Below are 17900 nucleotides of genomic sequence, written 5' to 3'. Positions count from 1 at the left end.
TTATAAATTTTCACATGTGGCTGTTCACGCAATGAGGTCTGAGTTATTCGGTCATGAGTTACTCAAGTGGTAGGAATCACCCGATTGAGAATTATTTGGTTGATCAATGGTTGTATAGTTGGGGTAAATTAATGGGTTGGTTATGAGTTACTCAAAGATCATGGGTTACCCGGTCAATGTTACACTTATTTGGTGTGACAAGTCACACGATACAGTAAGCTGACACATACCAAAACACTAATCAATGAGTAACTCCTGATCAAATAAATATTGACCGACTGAGTAACTCCTAAAGAAATAATTGTTGATCAAGTATCCACTAACCGGTGAAGTAGTTATAATCGAGTAACTCCGACCACATTGTGTGCAACTTGTGAAAGGCATAATAAATCAAACCATTTGTGTATTTACATACTTTCCCTGGATGTCAAATCTATTATTTGCAGTTTGCACCGTCATTCATTGTTCTAATAAACCAAACCCATAAAACGTACTGATTACGATTATGGCATAAACAAATTCAGATTTCTCCTTGTTGGCTAATAAATCCAAATCTCCTTTCTACATTAATCCTACCCCAAAAAACAAAATCACCCTTAATTTTGAGTTTTCAATTTCATCATTCACTCTTTAATGGCAGCTCAAACTTTTTTCAAAAAATTCTTCATCTTTTTTTCACTAATCTGCATAATTTCAAATGCCCAATTACAATCAAAACAAGATGGGTTTATTTCTGTATCAATTTCAGAAAAGGGTCTTGATTTTCTCAAAGATTTATTGACTGACAAAGCAATTTCTTCTCTAACCCCACTTGAACTTCCCCCAATCGAGAGAACTGTAAGAATTTTACTAGTGGGAAGAGTCAAAATCGTTCTTTCCAACATAATAATTTATCATATCGATGTTCTTTCATCAAGTGTTGAAGTGGGTGATGATGAAATTAGAATCAAGGCTTCAAAAGCAACTGCTAATTTAAGTATGGATTGGAAGTATACTTACCAGAATTGGTTTGTTGAAGTTTCTGATCAAGGAAAAGCTTCAGTTGAGGTATAAATTTTATCACTCTTCTTTTTATTTTTACTGTGTCATATATGATGTTTAATCGATGAGAGTTGTCGAGTTTATAACGGTTATAATTTTATCACTCCGGTATGATTTTACTGTAACTGTGAACTGTGAGATGAAAATTTAGGCATATTTGCAATTTTCTCTTTTTGGTTTATAGACAAAAGCAAAGATTAGTCTTTGTTGGAATGTAGTTGTATTTATAAATTGCTAGAGATTGTTGTATAAATGACAATTCGACCGATTTGGCTGGACTACATAGCAGGCAAAAAAGCTTGGATTAGACTTTTCTGGTAGCTAGTGCAGGTTTGTTGATTTGAGAAGATTGCAATTGACTGTTTTATGTTCATTGGGAATCTGTAGAGAGCAGTTTTTCTAGCTGTTTAGACTGTTTGGAGGTGATTTCGTGTTAGAATGTATGCTTATGATTCGGCGAAAATCCTGCTTTTGTTGTTGGTGCTGTGGTGATCTGTGTGTGGACAGTGGACATGGTTTCCTTCACAAGTTACAAGAATTGAATTAGCATTCGGAGCATATGTTAGCTAAGAGGGAATGAGTGATGAGTGATGAGTGATGATTAGCTTGACTTGTAGTGATGATGCATCTTACGGAGTATGTTGCAGCAGGTTTAAAGAGAAAACTAGGGCATTCTTCTTGCTATTTTTAGGAGAGCCTGATTAGTAGGTTTGAGGAGAACTAGTCACATTGTTTGTTATTTTCTTCTTGTTCATATTTTTTGTTTCATCATTTATTATCTAGCTCTATCAGTTCATACTAGGATACATTGAAATTTTTATTTACAGACTCCATTGAAGGATTTATTAAACTTCAGAAAATAATTATTAATATGCTCTTTTGTTAGTTATTGGGAAAAGACATTGATTAATGAATATTAGAAACTGTAGGCCTATCTGTAGCTTCCTCTGTTGGAGGGATCAGGGATGTAATATATACAGACAAAAGCAAAGATTAATCTTTGTTGGAATTAGTTGTATTTATGGAATGCTAAGGACTGTTGTATTATCAAAAATTCAATTAAATTAGCTGGACTGCAAAGAAGACGAAAGTTTGGTTTTGACTTTACTAGTAGCCATTGTCAAGTTTGTTTAATTGGGAAGATGAAATTGACTGTTCTTTGCTCCCTGGGAATCTCTAGAGAGCAGTCTTTCTAGCTGCTTTAGACTGTTTGGAGGTGATATAATACCATAGTCTAAAAAATTTATACATATGATTCCATGAAAACCCTGCTTATGTTGCTGCTGCTGTGTGTGTGGACATAGTTTCTTTTACAAGGTACAGTAAATTGTCGAAGGTTTTAAGGTGAACTCGGTCATTCTTTTTCCACGAGATTTTGAGGAGCCGTCATATTGTTTGCTTTATCTACTTGTTCTTTTTTCTTTTTTTTTTTTTTTTTTTTGTCTAGATACTGTCAGATACGCGGAAGCATATGTTGCAAATGGATCAATTTCTTCTTAACTAGATTTCCTGATTGATCTTGATGTTGAATGGTTTATACATAGTAAATGATATCTGACTTGTGTTATTAGTCCAAACGAATCAAAGCAAATGAAAAATATATCTTAGTAGATTCCTAGTCAATGACTGAATGTACAAGTTATGATCTTTGCGGAAAAAGGAATATAATGTTGATCAATCATTACCTACCTCTATAAGTTGATACTAGGATATATGGAATCGTATTTTTACAGAGTCCTTTGAAGGATTTATTTATTTTTTAAAAAAAAAAAAATTAATTCTCTATTATCAGTTCTCATGAAAAGTAATTGATGAATGTTACTTTTCCAAAGGTTCAAGATATGGAGGCGGGCTTGAAGTTAAGCTTGGAGAACCAAGGTGGTGGTCTTAAGTTGTCCCTCTTGGATAGTATATGTGACGTAGATGACATCGATATTCAGTTAGACGGTGGAGCGTCATGGCTATATCAAGGGTATGGTTTTAAGATCTTGTACTTGAGATCTTAGCTCGGTATCTCACTTTAATTAATTTATTTATCTATTTATTTATAATTCATGAGTTATTACTTCTCAAATAAGACTCCAAATATTGTGGCCTTGAAGTCCCTGAACTGTTCATAGAATGGTTTTAACAGAGTGCATGACTGCATGTGATGCTTAACTCGCAGGGTGGTGGATGCCTTTAGTAACCATATCGAATCAGCAGTTGAGAATGCTATTGTAAAGAAACTTAATGAAGGGATCTCAAAGATTGGTTCCTTGTTGCAGTCTCTTCCAACAGAAATAAAAGTGGATGAATCTTCTGCGTTAAATGTTACCTTTGTTGGAGATCCCACCTTAAGTGATTCTTCCATTGGATTTGTGATAAACGGGTTATTTATTCCAAGGAATGGAGCTCTGGCCACCCCACATCAGCACCGCATATTACAAACTTCAGTTCCATGCTTTACTCCTGCTAAGATGATAGCAATGTCATTGCATGAAGATGTTTTCAACTCTGCAGCTTTAGTGTATTTCAATGTAAGTCTTTTTGGCTTGATATTTTCGTCTCTCGTTCCTCTGGGTCCCATTATGAGTTAATCTTGATATCTTTCTGTTGCCAAGGCATGCTGTTTATAATAAACTTCATTACTAACCTCTTGTCAATATTGGTTAGTTATGCTTGTTTTTTTTTTTTTTTTTTTTTTTTTTTATATATTATTATTTTGTGAATTATTAAACCATAAATGACACAAAAGCATTAATGAAATGTATATTGAATTGTGCCGTGAGGATGTAGTTTTTCTATTTAAAAACTATGAAATATTACGTATCGCTCATCTTTGCAAAAAACACATTTGGAAGGCAAAGCTACAATCTATGATAAACTCAAGAAATCTTCTCTTAGCATTGCAGATATAAGATTAAGCTCTTCTAGTTTCCATTTTCTAATATATTTGGCTTGCACACTTGTAACAAGCTGAATACTACAGACTTTACCAGTTCACTGTGTCAAACCATCTTGCTCAACTCCCTTGCAGCATGTGATGTAGGGCCGAAATTAACTACATTTTTCTGTAGTTAGGCAGGGCTTATGGAGTGGAGAGTTGACAAAATACCAGATCAGTCTCTTCTGAATACTAGCGAGTGGAAAGAAGTTGTACCCCAACTTTATGAGCAATATCCCAATGCCAAAATGGCTTTGGACTTATCAGTGGCCTCTCCTCCATATGTGCACGTGTTTGATGGTGAAATGGAAGCAACTATCAATGCAGAAGTAACAATTAATGTTGTGAGTGATGGGGAAGCGGTGCCAATTGCTTGCGGATCTGTTGTAAGTTTATTATATAGCTAATGTGGTGCCTTGGATTACATGTATCTTTGCCAACCAAGGAATATTTTCAATTTTCTGCTGAACTACTTGTCCCTCCCCTCTTAACTACCGTGACTTAATTTCAAACATACCATATTATACTTATTTCTGAAGTCTAAATCTTAGACATGATCTCTGCAAAATACATTTAATGTGTTAAACTGGCAAATTTATGACGCAGGTAAGTAGTGCTTCAGGTTCTGTTGTAATCGCAGGGAATAACCTGACAGGCAGCATAGAACTGGATAAGTTTAACTTGTCAGCTAAATGGAGTAAAATTGGTGATCTGCAGATTGATGTAATTGAGGTATGCCTTCTGCTCCCATTGCCTGCACACAAGAGTAATGGTGAATCTGTTAGCAACCTGGTCAAATACAGAAATTTAATGCTGATCTTTTCCGCTCTTTAATAATTTTAAAAAAAAAATACAATATGATGTTATGCTTTACGCAAAAAGCTCTTCTTGAAGTAATGGGTTGGGGAAATTGAGGATGCTGAAGAGAGGAGGGGAAGTCCGAAGTCACCAACCCTCCATTTTTGTACTTTTAAGAAGCCGATGGCAGTGGAAAGGAAGATAAGGATGTCCTGTTAGTATTTAATGTCCTTAGTGTTAAAAATCACGGACCCGGGAGAGAAGTAAGATTACATATGAACTACCAGATAAAGAATAAGAAAATCTGAAATGTACTAGCCATTAACAGGGAAATTTGACACCTGCAAGTACATTTAGGTCATACTTGAATAGTTGCATAGAGGTTTCTTGTAGTATTTTTGGATTTAAAACATAGTGTCTAAATGTAATGGTCACTTATACTATTGTTGGATGTCTGAAAAAGTTTTCACGTCTATACTAGTATGGTTTATGATTGAATTTTTCCTAGTATGCCTTTGCTTAAGCTATCGAGAGAGTTTAGAAATAGTTTCTCTACTTGTACTTGTGTGAATGTGCAAGTTTGTAAAATGAAATATATGATAAATAAAAATTATTGTAATAATTATTTATCGAAATCTAAGCAGTGATCTTAAAACTTTATTGACTTCAAACTTTATTGTCTAACTATGTAATATAAGTTTTAAAGTAATCCTAGTTTTACCTCTCTGGAGGTCTGGTTTATGCCTTGGATTTGTGGTTTTCTAGTATGGTGACTTGGTGAGTTTCATATGAGGATAGAGTTATTGATACCAAGATATAATGGAAAACCTTGCTCTTTATTATCTCTGCAACTATGTCTAAGACAGTTATAACGATATATATACATCTTTTATAATATATGGGCACAATTTTGCAGCCAGTATTAGCAGAGGTGCTAAAAGATGTGCTACTGCCACAACTGAACACGCGCTTGATAAAAGGATTTCCTTTGCCACTGATCCATGGCTTCACTCTTCAGGATGCAGAGATTGTCTACTCTGATTCTGTAGTTACTGTTTGTAGCAATGTCGCATTTACTGAAGATCAGCTTCTGGCAGAACATAGCTTTAGAGACATGTTTTCTTTCCGTTTGTTCTTGTGAAATATACTTCAGTCTCCATTGTGTTGTTGTCCCTGTTGTAACTTTTTGTATCTGTAATTTCCTTCTCCTGGTTGGATATTTCTGCATTGTAAATCAATAAATCAGAGAAGTTCTCTGCACTCAGTTCTTTTGTTAATATCTCTTATTTTTTCTCCTAAATTCAGTTTTTGTATGCTATGTTGAACAGACATTGTTAGAACCGAACATTACGTGTTTTCCACATGAAGCTCCTTTCATGGAAACTTGATGGCTGAGCACCAAATTGCATTTTGAAGAAATAAAAACAGGGCTTAAATCCTTGGAGAAAAGTTGTGGCATTGGCATTCAATTGTTCATGCAAAAAAAATAAAAAATAAAAAATAAAATAAAAATAAAAAGGGATTTTTTTTTATAGATGGGATTAAAACTCCCATTCCCATCCCATATTCCAACTTACCAAATACCCCCACCAGGTCTACTTACAAGGGGAGGGATTATTACTGTTATTATTTTGGAAATTTCAATACTTATTTCCAATAATTCTCATAACAAATCAAATGAAAAGTTTGTTATAATGAATGTCATAAAAATATACTAATAATAATGAAAAACAATCTTTAAACAAATAGAGATAAAGAAATATCTAGTTATAATTGAGAAGTTATTCTCGGTTTATTACCCATAACTGAACCTCAAATCCGGATTATTCTATTTAGTGAATTGGGGTGGTAGAACACATACAAAAAAATAAAAATAAAAAAATTATGAGGCCAGCCTTTCAAAAATGGGCTTGCAAGAAACACAATCCAACTCAAACTAAAACCCAAGAGAATTAAAGCAAAGTCCGAAGAAATCAATAAATAAATATAAAAATAAAAAAACCCCTAAATTAAGTTTCTCTCTCATCAGTTTTCAACTCACCTGCCTTTTTTCTCTCTTCTTCGTTTATGCTTCAGTAATCAAATACTACTACCAATCTCTCCTTCAATTTTTCCAGACAATTATACTAGTCCTACAAATTCCTCTCAATTTTACCCGCCAAAAAAAGGTTTCATTTTTGCTCAATTTTTTTATTTTTTATTTTAATTTCTCAATTTTATCAACGTCTTTCTTCTTCCTCATTTTTGAGTTTTTCCCTCTCTTTCTCTCTCCTCCTTCCTCTCACTTTCTCTCTCTAGGGTTTCCTCACCTCTCACTTTCTCTCTCCTCTTCCTTCAATGGCGGCTAATCTCTCTCTGTGCTTGTTTTTTTCTCCATTGCAGGTACTTCGACCTTTGTTTCTCGCGCTTTCTTTGTCTTATGGATGATTGTTTGCCGATTTCCGGCGATATCGGCGGCGGCGGAGGTGGTGGCGGTGGTGTGAAGCGAGCGATGGAGGTCGAGGTTGCGATTGACGGCGGCGGATGTGGCGGTGGTGGTGAGGTTGTGGCGGCGAAGAGGAGGAAGAAGGAGGTTGTGGAGATGAAGAGAGTGGCGGAGATTGTGCTTGTGTTATCGGCTTTAGGAAGGATGAGAGCTGGAAGAGATCCGACGGTTGCGGAGAAGGCGATGATGGCGGAAGCTAGGGGTAAGGTTGTGTCTATGTGTGAGGAATTGGCTCCTAAAGATATTCTTCCTACCGAAGCTTTTAGTGCTGTGATTGAAGATTTAGGGCTTAATCGATTGAAGGATCGAAATGTAGGGTTTCGCCCTCCGAAGATCTCGATTTCGGATAAGATTGCTCTTAGTAAGCGCAGGGTGAGGTTTTTGTTCATCACTATTTTATTGATTCGAGTTTTGTTGATTTTGTTTTTATACTTGCTAATGAGTTATTTAAGTTTGCAATTGAATTAATGTTGTACATATATGCTAAATTTGAGAAAGAAAGGTGTTTCTTGTTTGTTTTAAAGGCAGAGGAAGACTATGTTGATCATTTAAAAATAATTGAATCTATGTGACTAAAGCTTTGATTAAAGCATTAGGTTTAAATTTGATAAATTTCGTGTTTGATCGATAGGGTGAAGTATTAGTACGTTTGTGTGTAAATTTACATTCTTTATGCTATTACTCGTATTGTTTTTGTTTCATATGTTTATTACTCCCTCCGTTTCAAATTTAATGCCCTTGTTTGACCTATGCATTATTCACACACACCACTTTGACCTTTGTTTGTGCATTTTATACTTTATACTTAAAATTAAATTTAGTCATTTAGGAACTTTTAGAATCGTCTCAATATAGTTTCCAAGTATCTACTTACCGAGTATTATAATTTGATAATTTATGGCTGTTGATAATTATTGATATTATTAGTCAAAGTTTTGCTTTGGCAAATGTGCTAGTCAAATGTGACATAACTATGACATTAATTGTCCAGTAAAACATGAGGTTTTAGAGGATATTGATTAATTTTACTCTTACTTGTTAGAGATATGAAATATACTCAATATAGAAAATATATTTGTGTGATATATTGCCTTTTTCATATTGATATTGGGTAAATTAGAATATCTTTAGGATATTTACTTATTCAGGATTATCTTCTAGGAAAGTAAGGTGTTATGATTGTTTCCTAATCACCGAGATTGACTAGGTTATGTCTAGCCTATATACTTGATGACTCCTTACCCCAAACTTGTCAGAACATATATTCAGGCATATTTTTCTTTAGTTAATTTAAGTTGCATTTTGATTACTTCATACCAAACAAGCCATTAGTTAGGTCAATCTAAGAGCTATTTGGCTTTGAAATTTAGAGGTATTTACTTGTCTGTTTGGGTCTGCTAGGTCCCTGGAGTCTTGAACGTGTCATTAAAGCTTTTATATGAAAAATTGATCTTGCTGCATGTCAATCTGGGGTTGCTATTATCTTTGCATATTTGTTTGACATTGTACTTCTGTGTAGCATGTGCTGTTTGTTTGGCTATTTGTGTGGTCTATGAAAAATACTATGGTTTTGATTTAGTATTGGATTATGAGGGAGTAGGATTTTTTATTCAGGTCATGAAATGAATGCAACTGTCTTTTTGCTCACGTCGAGTAGTAGGCTGTGCATGGAATTGCATGACATAGGATTTCTATTCTGTTTATATTGTTGATTTTTATTGCTAATGCTATGTTCTTTGAGATAGCTCAGTGAGGGTAGATAAATCTGTCATGCATGCAAAGTTGCAGACCTATTTGCCCTGATCTGATTACTTTCTGTTGCTTTGATTGATATTTACTGTAGATGGAAGAATCCAAGGCATTTGCTGCACAGCCTGCTACATTTTCATCTCAGAGAGTGCAAACTGCTACTGGGGCTGTTGGTGAGAATCGTGGACCACCTTCCGTTGTCCGTGGTTTCCCTTCTGATAAAGTGGGTCATGTGCCTGTTTCCACAGGAGCTTTTCAACCTCCTACTACTGTTGCTAGTGTTTCTTCTGCAGCTTCTATGCCCGTGCGGAAACACCCTTCTGGCACTGAAGCTCGCCCTCCACTTGTTTCTTCAGTTCCAAATAACATGGGAAGGGATCCGACATCTGTGATGCCTCCTAGACTCGATAGATCTCATATAAGACCTGACGTCAGACTGAATGGGCAATCTTTGCCTCATGTTCCAGGTTGTTGCCCATCTATTCTGATAAAATTCAATTGTGTTTATACTCATCTCCTTCTTTGTTAGCTGTGTTAAGTCATGATTGCATGATGAGCTAGTTGCCTAGTCATACTGCTCCTATTGAATTGTTCTAATTAAATTTTTATTGGCTGTTGTCTATAAAAATGCTTAATATTATTAGTTGCTGGAACTATAGGTGTAATAAATTATTTTCTATTGAGGCATCAGTTTTCATTTAGTTGCTTTTTACAGATGTATAATCTTAATAATTATGATATATGTATTTTTCATATATGAATAATACTTCTTTTTTTGAAGCACCAGTCATCTGTTTTCATACTACTAGACATATTAAGTAAATAATTGAAAGGATGACTGGCCATTGTATCATAATATGCTATTTTCTGGTTGGGCAGATGTTCGGGGTAAATATGGGTCTTACACCAATATATACCCTTGTTTTACTATGAGACATGTTGTTAGTCAGGGGCATTACTCATACAAATGACATCAAGTTCGTAAAATACGAAGAATTGCTTTATACTTCATGAACGTGCACTAATGTGTTATAATCATCCTGAGCGTACATGCAATTTTCTAGATGTATTAGATTTTTATTTTAGGGTGTGTGCATGTGTTGTGCGTGTGTGTGTGCGTGCGTGTGAAAGAGCTGGTTAAGAAAGTATTTTTTTAATACATAAAATTAATTTCCATGTAGAGAATATACTTCCTCCGAATTTTATTATTGCTCCATTTCTCCATGTTCGGAGTATTGGGAGAAATCGTAGAAAGTAATAAAATTTGAAGGAAGTGGGGTTGGTGGAAGAATTAAGTATGATAATTGGGAGGAGAGAGAATCTAAAAGTATGATAGTTGGGGAGAGAAGAAATTTACTAATATTGTGAAAGGAATCCAAAAAAGGAAATGGAGCAATTAATAAAATACAGCCGCAAAAGGAATTTGGAGCAAGTAATAAAATACGGAGGGAGTAGTTCCTTTTTTAACCTTTGTAGAAATAAGGTCCCAAGTATTATCACCTCCCAAGGTAAGCTAATCCTGTGCAGCGGCTGGTTGTTTTGCTGGTACCTGATATGTGCATATATGATGAACTATAGTTTACAAAGTGCGTTATTTCTTAGAAAGGTTTTGACACAATAATAGTACTAGAAACAAGCGCTGAAGTGGGTTTCTTCCTGTAACAGCTAACAGGGATTGACTTAGCAAAGAGGCTTCCTGAGAAAATACGAGTTTATCACATCAAATGGCAAAACTATAAAAGAAAAAAAATCAACAACTTTTTGTTAAATATAGGCCCCACAGTTGGTATAAGTACAAAAATGCTATTTGATTGGACATTTTTGTTGATTTATTCATGGTTTTGCCACTTGATAAATGAATTTTTGGCTCCCTTAGGCTTCATTGGGAAGTTCACAATTCATGTTTAATTTTGAAACCTCACTTTTTCTTTATTCAAACCTCATATTTTGATTCTCTCATGTTATAATGATTATGCATACTACTTTGTGCCTTCTACTATGCTGTGCTAAAGCTTACCTTGTTAGTTTGCAACAATGCTCTAGATATCATTTGATTCATGGTGATATTTTTTTTATTTGTTATTTCCGGTATTCTCATTTAATTGTATAATATTTCATGTGTCATAGTTATAGATTATGTGAACCTCAATCTATTGTGGTAATTTAGTACCATAATTCATGTAGAGGTTGTAGAATAGCTGCAAACTTATACATATATGCCTTCTATTTCTCAGTGAGCTCTGCAACTAATCAACATATGGTGAGGACTACTCCTGTACACCTGCAACCTCAACCTCCGATGCAGGTTAATGTTGGAACAAAGAATATGGTGCCAGTTCAACTGCCTGCAAGATCTGACATTAATGTCAGTTTGAGTGGTCCACAAGCGACATCACAATCAGCTGTTGGTCACATGCCAGGGCTTATCGTCAGTCAGGCGGCTCCTGGAGCTTTGCCTACTATGCATCACCCAGTTCAGGGTATGCCATTTGTTCATACTCCTGCTGTCAATCACCACCTTGAGGTATCTAGGATAGTGCAGAAGTTTCTGAACCCAAAGCCTCCTCCACGTTCTGTGTGGACTCCACCTTCAAGGGATTATATGAACAGGGCATTATTATGTCAGTTCTGCAAGCTGGCTATCAACGAGGTTGAAAATATGGTTGTTTGTGATGCTTGTGAGAAGGGTTTCCATATGGGATGTCTTCAATCACACAATGCAAAAAGCATTCCTAGAGGAGAGTGGCATTGTCCTAGGTGCTTGACAATGAGCCATGGGAAACCGTTTCCTCCAAAATATGGCCGTGTTACCAGAAATATGAATGTACCAAAAGTCCTTTCAAACACGACTGGAGTTCAATTGCCTTCTGAGAGAAAGGCGGGATTCATGGTTGAGAAGGTGAATCAGCCAACTGCAGTTATTGACAGATTTCAAGATTTCAAAACACACTCTCAGGTGAACCAACCAAATGCAATGATGGATAGAATCCAAGATTTTAAACCACACACTCAGGTGAATAAGCCAAATGCTACGACAAATGGAAGCCAAAATTCTAAAGCGCACTCTAAGGCTGTTAAAGTTGTTGAACCATCGTCTGAGTCAATCCTGGGACGTGGGAGTGAGATTGACGGAAAGGACATATTGAAAGGCTTACAGGAAGATGAACCTAGGTCAAAAAATTGCTTAAACAAAACAACAGAAACTGCAGTAGATCCCTCTTTATCAACATCAAAAGAACCTTCTAGTGATAAACCTTCACTGCAGGTGAAATCTGAAATATCTTCTTCTGAAGATAAGTTGATGTCTGAGGCAGAGCCCAAAATTCCAGCCATACCTCAAGCAAATAACAATCTTGATTTCTTACCAACATCAAGCAATCAAAACAATGTTGATCAAAAAGTGTTAGATAGTGTTGAAATTTCACTACATCAACACAGTGACAGCAATGGCGTTATTGAATCCACTCAGTGTAACATTGATAATAATGATGAAAAAGATGTTGTGCAGAAAAATCTAGTTGAGATGGAGAGGATTAGTGACCTTGCTGAGGAGTTTACTGACACTTCAGAGAGTTGCTTGCATAATGTTGACTGGGTTGGTGATGCAGATAGAGTCGTAGATGAAAAGAAGTTTTTTCGGTCTTTACGTATCAATGGAATGGTATATCAATTGCAGACTTATGTCCTTCTCCGTTCTAAAAATGGCAAATTGATACCTGTAAAGCTCCAGGTAAATGTTATCCACATCAACATCTTGATGCCATTTAGCTTCTTGTTTAGAATGCTATATTTTCTCAACTTTTAAAATATAAAGTTATATTTGATTCATAAGTTACATATACCTATGTAACTCAATCATGTTTTGGCTGTATAATGATGTTTTTTTTATTGTGCTTCAGGACATGTGGGAGGATATTCAAACTAGTTCCAAATGGCTTGTTGTCCATAGGTGTTACTTTCCTGATGACTTGCCAGAGGAGGTTGGCCGCCCGGGTGCTCCTCAAAACAATGAGGTGCTTTTTTTTTTAGAAAAAAAAAAAAAACAAAATTTATGTAGAAAACTTGTTATCATTTTCTCCTTTTAACTTTATAAAGTTCATAGTAAAGTCTGATATATAAATATACTACATCTAGAATGATGTTGGCCAATTGCAACTTTGCAAGTACGAAAGTTGGATTATGACGGTGGATTTGACATGTTTGTTTCTGGTAGGTCTATGAGTCTACTCATGATAGCAAGGTGTTGGCGGGTTTAGTTCAAGGCCCATGTGAAGTCCTTCCATTCAGGAAATTTGGAGAAGAGGCTGAAAAAAGTGATCAAGTTTCTCCAATGAATGACCAGAAGCAGCCAGTTTTTATACGAAAGTATGTGTTTATTTAGTTATTTCTGGCTGTAAATGTTTAATTTGTGGCAACATAGGAATTATTGGATGTGTGTGATTTGTCTGTTGAGAGAGAGATTTGTACAAGGTTGTCGTAACTCGTAACGGGGTACTTTTTTTTTCTTCTTCTAGAGGTCAACCAAGGTTCTTCATAACTGACTTTGTACAACCTAACTTCTTTCTGGTGCATACAAGTATCAGTTAACTGATGCTGTTACTTGTGCTGAATTAAAAGAATAGTGTTGGTAGTGTTTCCTGGTTGTAGGCATTCAAGTTTTCCTAATAATTATGAGCATAGTTATGTGTGTTTTCATCATATGAGAGATCTACCTATGAAGTACATTGATTACGTAATGTATACATTTATCCGTGTCATAAAAGTTTTTTCCTGTGTCGTACATGACGAATTAGGAATGAAATTAGTAAGAAAAAAAATGCTATGCAGAAGGACAAGAAAGATACGAAGAATTTGGGGAGCTGATAAACAAGTGGATAAAAGTACCAAAGCAGTCTCACCAGTGCCTAGTGGTTTTTTCTGTACATGTTTTGTTCGAGATTTTTGAAGTGTTATGCTGGATTTGTAATTTTGTGCCAATGCCTTGCAGTTGGTTCTATGATGAGACAAGACGGGCTTTTTGCCCCAACGCTAGCTGATCTTGGATGTTGATAAATGCTGTACTTGTTGATGCTTTCAGAAACTTTCGTGGCATACAGCTCATATGTCTTCAGGTAGGACGCTTTGTATTGGTTTTCTTTTGAGTGAAGTTGTATTTGATTGTTTTTAGAGATTGTATAGGCTTTGTCTGTTGTGGGTGTTTTGGGGGGGGGGGGGGGGGGGGGGGGGGGGGGGGTGGGGTGGTGGGCGGTGTGACAGACTGAATTTTATTAATTACAGTTATATATATTTATATAAATAAAAGAATATATGGTTCCAGATGAAAGAACTTGTATGGTTTTCATTTCCTTAAGAATTATTTAAATTCAATAACATTGTAAGTTTCACTATAATGAACATGGAAAAAGGAACATAACTGAGAGTGCCCATCATGCTCTTGGCTGTAGCATCTAAGCTTTGTTGTAAATTTGCAAAATATTACTCCGTAATTACAGTCTTGGACTCTGGGTGATGTGGTTTATGTAGTTTCTGAGTGTCTGAAGTGATTTCTTTTGTCAATTGGTTATAAGAAGACGATCAGCATGAGGCATGGACTAGTTGTTTTAACCAACGTGAGACGCCTTAAAAAGTCGGTGTTCAATAAATATAGAGCTGAATTTGAGTGCATATTGTCATGAAGATTCAATGCTAATTGCTGGTTATGTCATGGGAAAACTGCAAATCTGTTAATCAGTCAGACATTGTCTAAGAATACTAAAAAAACATATGGAAATTCCTGTATGAAATTAGGGTTTTTAAGGTTAAAATATATGTGACGTAGTATAGAAATAAGCGAACAAGATTACCAAACTTTATTTGTTCTTGTTTTCAAATACTTCGTATTTATTTTGTTCAGTTATGTAAGTCTTTCTCCTAATAGTTTCCTCTCGTCTCCAGGTAAAATATTGCGGATGAAGTTCTCAGCCTATAGGGTAGTCTTTTTCTCCTCTGTACAATATGTAGCATTACTGCGTTTATTTGCGCTGTAACATTTCTTTCACAGCCCTTTAGATTTAATTTGTACAGGGCTTACCCTTAATTTTTGGGTGCCCAAGCATTTAATGAATAATGATATCCAAAGCCTTTTTTTCCCTTTAAATTTGTGCTAAGTTTGGGGCTTCCAGTGAGTATATGATCATTTTCTGGCCATATAATTGACTCCGTCGTTTTTGGTTTTGTTGCTGTTATCGTGTTTTGATCCTTTGATCGTTATTGAAGCTGGTCTTTTTTGTGGATAGTATGGGTGAATACTGGAAATGTACGTTATTTATTCGAAGTATTAGTCAATTTCTGCCTGTATTTAAGATCTAAATTCGGAAAATAATTATAAACGCGAACTATTTTTTTAATCTATCAGCATGACTTTGATGCACATCTAGTCCCAAGGAATCTGAGATGAGTTATATCCGATATAACCATGGCTATAATCAATGTATTGCATCAATTACAGGTTCTTTTTGTCTCTTCTCTTTCTCTGATGCATTTGTACGTTAGTTATCTAGAATATTTGTTTCTGTAATTTGTAAGTGATATAATATGGTTCCCTCACTTTAGTGTGTATATAGTATTTACTCTTTTAGATTGTACTCTGATCCGAAACATAGGCGGCATTTGTAAACTTCACACATGTACATTGATTAAATTTGTAGACTTGCAGTTATTTGGTTAAATTTGTAGTTGTATACTTCGTATTAAAGTGAGATTATTTATTAAAGTGACATGATTATCTTGTGAGGGGTTCTTACTTGATAAAACCCTTCATCTAATCAACTAAAAAACACATATGGAGAAAAATGATATACTACAGACTTTTTTTTTTTTTTTTTGACGTGTACTACAGACAAATTAAAAAGCTAACGTACAAGTTAAAAGTACAAAAAAAAAAAAATTTCAAGTGTCAACTTAACACTAATTACCTCAGTTATATATTTTGAAATATCAACTTTCATAAATTTAATATAAGATAATTGAAAATATTGATTGTTGTTAGATTTCTACATAAATAGGGGATACATTTTACGGTCACATAATGACGTTTGATACCATATATAATCATTATATGTTGTCAAAGATGTCCGTGGTAGGCTTCAGTTAACGAAATCGGTGCAAGTTTCGAACGGGTAAATTGACCGTTTTAAGACATATTGGGTAATTTCACCTACCCAATTAGACTCCCGGAGGATATTAGGGACCAAGGTAAACATCTCGGCAATTTTTATTTCCGGACGAAAAAAGGTTAAAAAATTCCAAAATTGAAGGCTATTATCCACGCTTTTTTAGGAATTTTTGAGGTTACAGGACCCGGTGGTGAAAACTCTTGAGACCCTAGGGGATACATCTTAGGGTCATATAATGACGTTTGGAACCATATATAACCATTATATGTTGTCAAAGATATCATATAACCATTACAAGTTTCAAACGGGTAAATTGATCATTTTAAGGCATATTGGATGGTTCCACACTTCCACCCACCCATTTGGACTCCCGGAGAATATTAGGGACCAAGGTAAACATCTCGGCAATTTTTATTTTCGGGCGAAAAAAGGTCAAAAAATTCCAAAATTGAAGGCTATTATCCACGGTTTTTGAGGGATTTTTTAGGTTACAGGGCCCGGTGGCGAAAAGTCTTGAGACCCTAGGGAACATATCTTAGGGTCATATAATGACGTTTGGAACCATATATGACCATTATATGTAGTCAAAGATGTCCGTGATATGCTTCAGTTAACGAAATCGGTGCAAGTTTCGAACGGGTAAATTGACCGTTTTAAGACATATTGAATGGTTCCACCCACCTAATTGGAATCCCGGAGGGTATTAGAGACCTTGGTAAACATCTCCATAATTTTTATTTCCGGGCCAAAAAATGTTAAAAAATTCAAAAAAATTAAAGGCTATTATCAACGCTTTTTGAGAAATTTTTGAGGTTACAGGATCCAGTGGCGAAAAGTCTTGAGACCCTAGGGGATACATCTTGGGATCATATAAAGACATCTGGAACCATGAATGATCATTATATGTTGTCAAAGATGTCCGTTGTAGGCTTCAATTAACAAAATCGATGCAAGTTTCGAATAGATAAATTCACCGTTTAAAGACATATTGGATGGTTCTACCCACCCAATTAGAATCCCGAAGGGTATTAGAGACCATGGTAAAAATCTAACCAATTTCTATTTTCGGGCGAAAAAATGTTAAAAAATTCCAAAATTAAAGGCTATTATCAACGCTTTATGAGAAATTTTTGAGGTTGCAGGGCCCGATGGTGAAAAGTCTTGAAACTCTAGGGAATACATCTTAGGGTCATATAATAACGTTTGGAACCTATATAACCATTATATGTTGTCAAAGATATCCATCGTTGTAATACCCCTCATGATTGCTTTAAAGGAGTTTGATATACTACTCATATCAATAAGATGCATCTTCCTTTTAGGGAGCTCATATGCTAAGAATACTCCATAGTTAAGCGTGCTTAGTCTTGAGATGGGTGACCTCTTGGGAAGTTTTCCTGGGGTGCGCATGAGTGAGGACAAAATGCGCCGGAAGGACTTGTGTTGGTCTGTGGGGACAGTTGTTAGCCCTCGATGCGCATTTCGTGACAATATGCCCCTCCCTAATTTGTTTGGGGTCAGGGTGTTACAATCGTAGGCTTCGGTTCACGAAATCGGTACAAGTTTCGAATGGGTAAATTGACTGTTTGAAGACAAATTGGATAGGTCCACCTACCCAATTGGACTCCCGGAGGGTATTAGGAACCATGGTAAATATCTCGACAATTTTTATTTCCAGGCGAAAAAAGGTCAAAAAATTCCATAATTGAAGGCTATTATCCGCAAGTTTTTGAGGAATTTTTGAGGT

The 17900-nt window shown here is 35.6% G+C and overlaps 2 protein-coding genes across 3 annotated transcripts; both read left to right on the top strand.

Annotated features, from left to right (window-relative positions):
* The first annotated feature begins 535 nt into the window (after window positions 1-535).
* On the top strand, window positions 536-6065 carry LOC145604529 (putative BPI/LBP family protein At1g04970). The gene is made up of 6 exons (XM_081660417.1): window positions 536-1047; window positions 2874-3013; window positions 3209-3560; window positions 4105-4353; window positions 4574-4699; window positions 5682-6065. The coding sequence occupies exons 1-6, from the start codon at window positions 634-636 to the stop codon at window positions 5904-5906; spliced, it is 1506 nt and encodes a 501-aa protein (XP_081516543.1). The 5' UTR covers window positions 536-633; the 3' UTR covers window positions 5907-6065.
* A 716-nt stretch (window positions 6066-6781) lies between these two features.
* On the top strand, window positions 6782-15639 carry LOC145604527 (uncharacterized). 2 transcript variants are annotated; one of them, XM_081660416.1, is made up of 8 exons: window positions 6782-6933; window positions 7148-7622; window positions 9094-9466; window positions 11234-12729; window positions 12899-13012; window positions 13213-13364; window positions 13987-14110; window positions 15394-15639. In XM_081660416.1, the coding sequence occupies exons 2-7, from the start codon at window positions 7185-7187 to the stop codon at window positions 14033-14035; spliced, it is 2622 nt and encodes an 873-aa protein (XP_081516542.1). In that variant the 5' UTR covers window positions 6782-6933; window positions 7148-7184; the 3' UTR covers window positions 14036-14110; window positions 15394-15639. The 2 variants fall into 2 exon arrangements, with proteins under 2 accessions (XP_081516542.1, XP_081516541.1); XM_081660415.1 differs by lacking the exon at window positions 15394-15639 and adding an exon at window positions 14934-15135.
* The last annotated feature ends 2261 nt before the right edge of the window (window positions 15640-17900 follow it).

The sequence above is a fragment of the Chenopodium album genome, chromosome 22, assembly GCF_948465745.1.
Source record: "Chenopodium album chromosome 22, dcCheAlbu1.1, whole genome shotgun sequence".
In the NCBI taxonomy this organism is placed as follows: Eukaryota; Viridiplantae; Streptophyta; class Magnoliopsida; order Caryophyllales; family Amaranthaceae; genus Chenopodium; species Chenopodium album.
This window is presented reverse-complemented; position numbering and strand designations above follow the sequence as displayed.